General features: G+C 41.0%; 1 protein-coding gene across 1 annotated transcript in view; it reads right to left on the reverse strand.

Moving 5' to 3' along the window:
- LOC124039388 (choline O-acetyltransferase-like) overlaps window positions 1–10,000 on the reverse strand; it is a 25,290-nt gene that overhangs the window by 6,817 nt on the left and 8,473 nt on the right. Inside the window, exons 5-12 of the mRNA XM_046355351.1 lie at window positions 9,475–9,528; window positions 8,923–9,100; window positions 6,809–6,986; window positions 6,365–6,534; window positions 6,065–6,165; window positions 5,494–5,622; window positions 5,157–5,279; window positions 3,746–3,887 (exon numbers count right to left, since the gene is read on the reverse strand). Of these exons, the coding sequence (XP_046211307.1) occupies window positions 3,746–3,887; window positions 5,157–5,279; window positions 5,494–5,622; window positions 6,065–6,165; window positions 6,365–6,534; window positions 6,809–6,986; window positions 8,923–9,100; window positions 9,475–9,528 (1,075 nt within the window). The remainder of the gene's footprint in view (window positions 1–3,745; window positions 3,888–5,156; window positions 5,280–5,493; window positions 5,623–6,064; window positions 6,166–6,364; window positions 6,535–6,808; window positions 6,987–8,922; window positions 9,101–9,474; window positions 9,529–10,000) is intronic.

The following is a 10,000-nucleotide window of genomic DNA, read 5'->3' on the forward strand; positions in this document are numbered from 1 at the left end:
GTATTGCATTTTACAGTTTTGTATTGTAATCGTGTATTCAATTTTACAGTATTGTATTGTATTTTACAGTATTGTATTGTATTTTACAGTATTGTATTGTAATCCTGTGTTGCATTTTACAGTATTGTATTGTAATCGTGTATTGCATTTTACAGTATTGTAATCGTGTATTGAATTTTACAGTATTGTATTGTAATCATGTATTGCATTTTACAGTATTGTATTGTAATCGTGTATTGTATTTTACAGTATTTTTTTGTACTTATGTATTGTAGTGGTCCTGTTCGTGGCTCAGTTCACAAGAGCATGGCACTAGCAACACCAGAGTTGTGGGATCAATTCCCACTAGATTCACGTACGAAAAATGAGTGGACTGTTGCCACGTTGGATAAAAGTGTCTCTGCTATGTACATGGCATATATTAGGGTGTTAGAAAACTACCACAGTAACTTCCTTTAAGATGCATGTGTGGACTGTTGCCACGTTGCCACGTTGGATAAAAGTGTCTCTGCTATGTACATGGCATATATTAGGGTGTTAGAAAACAGTAACTTCCTTTAAGACGTTTACTGTATAGGGGATATATTTATTATTGTTTTTTCCTTCCTGGATAATGCGTGTATTGCTATTGTATTGATAGATATTACTGCGCTGTTGGGTCGAGAAACATAAGCATTTCACTGCAGCTGCTGTAAAATCTCTGTAAAGGTTGGTGGAAGGAGAGGAGGACCAAAATGCAGCGTGGTAAGCGTTCGTCATATTTCAATTCATAGGAAGACTGAACACTACACAAAATAACAACGAAGAGAAAACGAAACAGTTCTGCCAGTTGAACCAGACACTAAACAGAAATTAAACACCCACAACCAAAATGGGGAAAACAGGTTACCTAAGTATGATTGTCAATCAGAGAGCACGAACGACACCTGCCTCTGATTGAGAATCATACTAGGCCAAACACATAGAAATATAACATAGAAAAAGGAACATAGACTACCCACCCCAACTCACGCCCTGACCAACCTAACACAAAGACATAAAAAATGAACTAAGGTCAGAACGTGACAATCTCCTAATCCGCGTAGGCGACCAACTTGGATTTGATTTGTTACATACAGTATATCTCTGATCTCGTCAATATCAGATTTAAATTCGTATTTTTTATTTATTTAATGTGAAATAAAAATCTTAATAATTATCATTATAGAAGAAAAGCAGAAAAGCGATATAAAAAAACTAAGCAGACATGATGAACAGCATTATGGGAGACGAGGACACGATGAACAGCATTATGGGAGAAGAGGACACGATGAACAGCATTATGGGAGACGAGGACACGATGAACAGCATTATGGGAGAAGAGGACACGATGAACAGCATTATGGGAGAAGAGGACACGATGAACAGCATTATGGGAGAAGAGGACACGATGAACAGCATTATGGGAGAAGAGGACACGATGAACAGCATTATGGGAGAAGAGGACACGATGAACAGCATTATGGGAGACGAGGACACGATGAACAGCATTATGGGAGACGAGGACATGATGAACAGCATTATGGGAGAAGAGGACACGATGAACAGCATTATGGGAGAAGAGGACACGATGAACAGCATTATGGGAGAAGAGGACACGATGAACAGCATTATGGGAGAAGAGGGATGAACAGCATTATGGGAAGAGGACACGATGAACAGCATTATGGGAGAAGAGGACACGATGAACAGCATTATGGGAGAAGAGGACACGATGAACAGCATTATGGGAGAAGAGGACACGATGAACAGCATTATGGGAGAAGAGGACACGATGAACAGCATTATGGGAGAAGAGGACACGATGAACAGCATTATGGGAGAAGAGGACACGATGAACAGCATTATGGGAGAAGAGGACACGATGAACAGCATTATGGGAGAAGAGGACATGATGAACAGCATTATGGGAGAAGAGGACACGATGAACAGCATTATGGGAGAAGAGGACGATGAACAGCATTATGGGAGAAGAGGAACAGAACAGCATTATGGGAGAAGAGGACACGATGAACAGCATTATGGGAGAAGAGGACACGATGAACAGCATTATGGGAGAAGATGGGGAGGACACGATGAACAGCATTATGGGAGAAGAGGACACGATGAACAGCATTATGGGAGAAGAGGACACGATGAACAGCATTATGGGAGAAGAGGACACGATGAACAGCATTATGGGAGAAGAGGACACGATGAACAGCATTATGGGAGAAGAGGACACGATGAACAGCATTATGGGAGAAGAGGACACGATGAACAGCATTATGGGGAGAAGAGATGAACAGCATTATGGGAGAAGAGGATGAACAGCATTATGGGAGAAGAGGACACGATGAACAGCATTATGGGAGAAGAGGACACGATGAACAGCATTATGGGAGAAGAGGACACGATGAACAGCATTATGGGAGAAGAGGACACGATGAACAGCATTATGGGAGAGAGGACACGATGAACAGCATTATGGGAGAAGAGGACACGATGAACAGCATTATGGGAGAAGAGGACACGATGAACAGCATTATGGGAGAAGAGGACACGATGAACAGAGAAGAGGACACCCGGCATTATGGGAGAAGAGGACACGATGAACAGCATTATGGGAGAAGAGGACACGATGAACAGCATTATGGAGAAGAGGACACGATGAACAGCATTATGGGAGAAGAGGACACGATGAACAGCATTATGGGAGAAGAGGACACGATGAACAGCATTATGGGAGAAGAGGACACGATGAACAGCATTATGGGAGAAGAGGACACGATGAACAGCATTATGGGAGAAGAGGACACGATGAACAGCATTATGGGAGAAGAGGACACGATGAACAGCATTATGGGAGAAGAGGACACGATGAACAGCATTATGGGAGAAGAGGACACGATGAACAGCATTATGGGAGAAGAGGACACGATGAACAGCATTATGGGAAAAGAGGACACGATGAACAGCATTATGGGAGAAGAGGACACGATGAACAGCATTATGGGAGACCAGGTTGAGGAGGCACGATGAACAGCATTATGGGAGAAGAGGACACGATGAACAGCATTATGGGAGAAGAGGACACGATGAACAGCATTATGGGAGAAGAGGACACGATGAACAGCATTATGGGAGAAGAGGATCATGATGAACAGCATTATGGGAGAAGAGGACACGATGAACAGCATTATGGGAGAAGAGGACATGATGAACAGCATTATGGGAGAAGAGGACACGATGAACAGCATTATGGGAGAAGAGGACACGATGAACAGCATTATGGGAGAAGAGGACATGATGAACAGCATTATGGGAGAAGAGGACACGATGAACAGCATTATGGGAGAAGAGGACACGATGAACAGCATTATGGGAGAAGAGGACACGATGAACAGCATTATGGGAGAAGAGGACACGATGAACAGCATTATGGGAGAAGAGGACACGATGAACAGCATTATGGGAGAAGAGGACACGATGAACAGCATTATGGGAGAAGAGACACAGATGAACAGCATTATGGGAGAAGAGGACACGATGAACAGCATTATGGGAGAAGAGGACACGATGAACAGCATTATGGGAGAAGAGGACACGATGAACAGCATTATGGGAGAAGAGGACACGATGAACAGCATTATGGGAGAAGAGGACACGTTGAACAGCATTATGGGAGAAGCCCATAATGAGGAGCTAAGTAAGAAAAATGACTCACAGAGAGAGATGTCTTCTCGTCCGTCATGGCCTTCACAAAGGCCAGAGTCTCGGGGGTCGCTGAGCGGATGTTGTCCACCCGGCCCTCATGAAAACGACGGATAGAAGCACTCTCATAAGTGGACACCAGCCGTCCATTGCATCTGGGAAATCACAAAGCAAAATAAATATCCCTACTGTATGTCAACGGAGGCATAATTCACTTCATGTGCGAAAAAAGGAACATAGTTTTTTTCTTAGGTTTTTTTGTTACATTAAAATGACTGTTAATAAGTAGTAAAGGATGTAATCAAATGAAAAATGTGTTGAAACAGGATTAAAACAACCAACAACATGTCCTTTTAGAGACCGTAGAGAACGTTCTGAACCTCTTGAATCTAGGGGGCACTATTTTCATTTTTGGAAAAATCACGTCCCCAAAGTAAACGGGCTATTTTGTCAGGACAAGATGCTAGAATATGTATATAATTGACAGCTTAGAAAGGAAACACTCTAAAGTTTCCAAAACTGTAAAAGTATTGTCTGTGAGTATAACAGAACTGATATTGCAGGTGAAAGCCTGAGAAAAATCCAATCAGGAAGGGACTCTTATTTAGAAGGCTCTGCGTTCCTATGCGTCCCTATTGAGCAGTGAATGAGATATCAACCAGATTCCTTTTTCTATGGCTTCCCTAATGTGTCTAGTGTCACAATACATCGTTTCAGGCTTTTATTTTGAAAAATGAGCCTGAACGTCAAAATTGAGTCAGTGGTCAGCTGAAGTCTCTCAGAGTGTTTCGTGCGTAAAGGACAAATGCGGCCATTGTTTCTCTCTTTCCTACTAAGAAGCTATCTGTCCCGGTTGATATATTATCGAATAGATATTTGAAAAACACCTTGAGGATTGATTATAAACAATGTTTGCCATGTTTCTGTCGATATTATGGAGCGAATTTGCAATATTTTTCGCCGTTGTCGTGACCGCAATTTCCGGTCGATTTCTCAGCCAAACGTGAAGAACAAATGGAGCTATTTCGCCTACCAAAAAAATATTTTGGGAAAAAAGGAACATTTGCTATCTAACTGGGAGTCTTGTGAGTGAAAACATCCGAAGCTCATCAAAGGTAAATGATTTAATTTGATTGCTTTTCTAATTTTCGTGACCAGGTTGCCTGCTGCTAGCTAGGCATAATGCTATGCTAGGCTATCGATAAACGTACACAAATGCTTGTCTTGCTTTAGCTGTAAAGCATATTTTCAGGGTGATTAACAAAAGGCTAAGCTGTGTTTCAATATATTTCACTTGTGGTTTCATGAATATGAATATTTTCTAGTATAATTTATGTCCGTTGCGTTATGCTAATTAGTGTCAGTTGATGATTACGCTCCCGGATCCGGGATGGGTAGTAACAAGAGTTAAAGGTGTACAACACCTGTAAAATGCCAGTTGTAGAGACACCTGTATGTACGCATCTGGGCTCATCTTCTGCTTCTTGATGAATTCTTTTCCATAGACCTCAAACTTGTGTACATCCATGTCCAGATCTCTAACCAGCCTGAGGAGAAGGAAATATCAATATATGTTAAAGTTCCTAATGCCTCTGTTTTTTTATATCCATGTTAAATCCTTTCTGGGTAACACTTTTAAGTAACTTACTGTGATTTTCTTTCATTAAAACGGTCAACAACAACAAAAAAACAGCTTATATGTGTGTGTGTGTTTCAATGTGTGTATGTGTGCAATCATGCATGCACATGTGTGTGTCTTGCCTCTGCAGTCTCTCAGCAGAGGCCTTCAGGAGGCCCTGGATGTGGGGCGTGGTCTTCCAGAGCAGTCTGCGAGGAGCAGGAAGCTCTGACACGCTGGTGGCCCTCCCTATCTTGGAGGGACTTCCTGTCCTGTGGAGAGAGCACGATCACATGACTTCCTTAGATTAGTGTTTTATTATTATTATCATTTGTTTTTCATTAACATAATATTGTTTCATCACTGACCTCTAATAATATGTTAGTTGTGAATGTGAACTACACTGCAAAACATTAACTACTTTTAATGTGTCTCATGCGTAAAATGTTAAATATCTGATTTAAGATGTAATGTAATAAACTGGCCGTTAACTATGTTGTAATGAAGTACTTTGCGTGTTTGGTGAGTAAATATGAACTCTCAGATGTAAAAGCACAGGACCTGGAATGGAACCTTGGGGGACACCAGGACCTTGGGGGACACCGGGACCTAGAATAGAACCTTGTGGGTCACCAGTCGTCAACTCCACCTAATCAGATTTAACCCTGTCCATATGGACACATACATGTAAATTAGTTCGGCTAGTTTGCTTACATGAATTTCATCAGGTATTCGGTACACGCCACGAGAACTATTCCCTCGAAGGGTGAATGCTCGCACACCGTGCCGCAGACTCCGTCCTCCCCTACAACAAACTGAAACAAACATTTCTATTCCATTCCATGGCCTCAGGGCCTGTATTGTACTGATCTAGGATCAGACCCCCCCCCACACACACACACTTTGTCCATATCTTCTTATTCTTTATTATCTAAAATGCTAAACTGATCCTAGATCAGCGCTCCTACACTGAGACACTTGATGTATAAGGGTCCAGGGTTGGCATCGCCCTACCTGCATTGGCTTGTCATACCAGCGGTTTGCCCCCATCTTCTCATGGCCTCCTCCATGGAGCATCATTAGGGCTCGGCTGGTATCGCCAACCTCCATCCCACTGGGGTCGTCTAGACACACCACGCACAGACACTTCTCGATCACAGCCAACGACTCTCTGTTAACTGAATCTAGGGGAGGGAGGGAGGGGGAGGGAGGGAGGGAGGGAGGGAGGGGGAGGGAGGGAGGGAGGGAGGGAGGGAGGGAGGGAGGGAGGGAGGGAGGGAGGCGGACAGGCATGCAGACAGACAGACCAGGTCAGTTTATGCAAATATATTTGTTTTCATAGTCTTCCCATGGTTTATTTCGAATTATTACAACGATTTAAATTATTATTTTGATATTAGTCTCATTATTATAGTTAAGATATTAAAATGTAGACAATAAGATGTTTTGAAGTGAAACCTTTAATGAGCACGTCTCTAGCCTGGGCCCATTCTGTTCTTCCATCTGACGGCAACAGACCAAAAGGAGGCTGTCTCTCCTCCGTGTTCTCTGCCATCTTTACGATCTTCTCCAGTTGGCTTGAGATGTCCATTTCTCTCAGTGTTTTCTCCTTTACCATTAGGTCCATCACAAAGAACTGAGAAGAAGACAAAATAATTTTTAGAAATAGGATTGGATTTTTTTGGGGGCGGATGTTTTTTTTTTTTTGCTCCCAAAGGGAAATTTTGTCGCGGACATTCAACAGAGGTAATGGTATTTCCACGTAGAATATCACAGATTAAAACATACATCTGATTAAAATGTATTTCTAAGGAAGCGACAACAACAACACAAAAGACTATAAGATATGCTTTATCATAACACCTCAGAATAGATTACTGGCATTACAAAAATCTATAAAGCTTTTTCTCCAAGGAGCAATTCAATGTATCACTCAATCAGACACGTTGGGTCAATAGGCTGTTAAAAAACTAAAACCTGCCAATGCAAACACATCAGTCATTAGACCCCAATAGGCTGCTGACTAATGAAGGTAAAGTAAGAGAGGCAGAGGTTAACGATGTACCACCAGCGCCTACTTGAACTGTGTGTCCCAAATGCCACCCTATTCCCTATGTAGTGCACTACTTTTTAACAAGAACCCTGGTCAAATGTAGTGCACTACATAGGGAATAGGATGCCATTTTGACACACGGCTTGAAAACGTGAATCCTACGCCGCGATCAATTGTCCTTGTGACTCAAGGAGGCTCTCAGACAAATTCAATCAGCGGTAATTTAGTTACTAGTCTGTTTCTCCACATGGATGGCTCCTTAATATGTGTCCCTGATTGATAGTGCCTGGAACCATCTCCAGGTACGAAGGACTCTCCCCTCCTCCTCCTCCCGTCTCCCTTTTCCCCTTTGTGATGCGTTCGTGTGACGGGGAAGTGAGATTCATTGTAAAAGATAACTCCAGACTGGGACACAGTGTTAACCGTCAACTGGTTGTTTGTTTATGATTCCGTCTGTGAGCTATACATTGTCTGTTGTTTTATGTCGACTTTTCAACCGTTTTCTCTCTATGACCTTTGAACTTTACCATATATGACACAGCCTTGGGGAGGATTATCAGGAAGTGGAAGTTATTTACAACACTGACTCCTGGGAATCCTAAACCTCAACAGAGACTAAACACACCAACGAAATAAAGTTATACTTTAATAAAGTTATATTTTAATAAAGTTATAACACTAATAAAGTTATATTTTAATAAAGTTAAAACACTAATAAAGTTATATTTTAATAAAGTTATAACACTAATAAAGTTATACTTTAATAAAGTTATAACACTAATAAAGTTATATTTTAATAAAGTTATATTTTAATAAAGTTATAACACTAATAAAGTTATACTTTAATAAAGTTAGAATTTAATAAAGTTATATTTTAATAAAGTTATATTTTAATAAAGTTATAACGCTAATAAAGTTATACTTTAATAAAGTTATAATTTAATAAAGTTATATTTTAATAAAGTTAGATTTTAATAAAGTTATACTTTAATAAAGTTATACTTTAATAAAGTTATATTTTAATAAAGTTAGATTTTAATAAAGTTATAACACTAATAAAGTTATACTTTAATAAAGTTATAATTTAATAAAGTTATATTTTAATAAAGTTAGATTTTAATAAAGTTATAACACTAATAAAGTTATACTTTAATAAAGTTATATTTTAATAAAGTTATAATTTAATAAAGTTATATTTTAATAAAGTTATAACACTAATATCTCTTGTCTTGTCAATGTTGACACACAATGTCGCTAGCTGTTTTATTTGGTGGTGTCCACTTGCCTTGTAAATGTGGACAATGTTTATAGCCGTTCAGTAATGATAACTGAGATCACTGTAAGTGTTATTGGCGTCCATAGAGATACAATGTATTATACTTATTTCTGTGATTTATTGAGAGAGAAAAAATGGCACCCTATTCCCTATATAGTGCACTACTTTAGACCAGTACCTATAGGACTAGGAATAGGGAGATGAATAATGCAGTTTGAAACGGAACCTTAGTCTCTCTCTGACCTGGTTCTTGCATGCAACGATGATGTGCTCCTGCTCGGTGGACCCAGTCTCGTGGATGACGAGGGTGTCCCTCTTGAGGCCGGGCAGACGGTATGTGTTGAAGAGACGGTAGTACTGTTTCATACACAGAGGGGTCCCAGCCAGCTGGCCCCGAGAAAAGTCCACGGGCAACGCCCGTCTGTCAGGAGGCAGGGCCCCAGAGACACACAGACACAGACTCAGATCACCTGGGACAACCTCAGCTGCTCTACAGGGACACTTTATCCAGTCTTATATTATATATTATGTTTATTTTGACTTTAATATTTCACAATCTTTATATTATTCTTCTACAATACTCTGATGGGAGAGACAAGGAGAGGAGAGGAGAGGAGATGAGAGGAGAGGGGAGGGGAGGGGAGGGGAGGGGAGAAGAGAAGAGAAGAGAAGAGAAGAGAGAGGAGAGGAGAGGAGAGGAGAGGAGAGGAGAGGAGAGGAGAGGAGAGGAGAGGAGAGGAGAGGAGAGGAGAGGAGAGGAGAGGAGACGTTGTAAGCTGGACACACAGAACTCACGTGTCAATATGTTTCTTATACTCCAGAACTCCTGTGATGAGGTGAGCAGCGAATCTGAGAAGATGGAAGATAGAAAGACTGATTCAACACAGAGAAAACGCCATTTAGAAGGGACCTAGTCATACTGTATATGCAACAGTCCAGTCATTTAGAAGGGACCTAGTCATACTGTATATGCAACAGTCCAGTCATTTAGAAGGGACTTAGTCATACTGTATATGCAACTATACAATTGTTCTGCATATGGATATTTTTTTACAGGCTGTGAGAGGCTGTTACAGGCTGTTACAGGCTGTTACAAGCAGTTACAGGCTGTTACAGGCAGTTACAGGCTGTTACAAATCAGTTACAGGCTGTTACAGGCAGTTACAGGCTGTGAGAGGCTGTTACAAGCTGTGAGAGGCTGTTACAGGCTGTTACAGGCTGTTACAGGCTGTTACAGGCTGTGAGAGGCTGTTACAAGCTGTGAGAGGCTGTTACAGGCTGTTACAGGCTGTTACAGGCTGTTACAGGCTGTGAGAGGCTG

The sequence above is a fragment of the Oncorhynchus gorbuscha genome, linkage group LG07, assembly GCF_021184085.1.
Source record: "Oncorhynchus gorbuscha isolate QuinsamMale2020 ecotype Even-year linkage group LG07, OgorEven_v1.0, whole genome shotgun sequence".
NCBI classification, from domain to species: domain Eukaryota; kingdom Metazoa; phylum Chordata; class Actinopteri; order Salmoniformes; family Salmonidae; genus Oncorhynchus; species Oncorhynchus gorbuscha.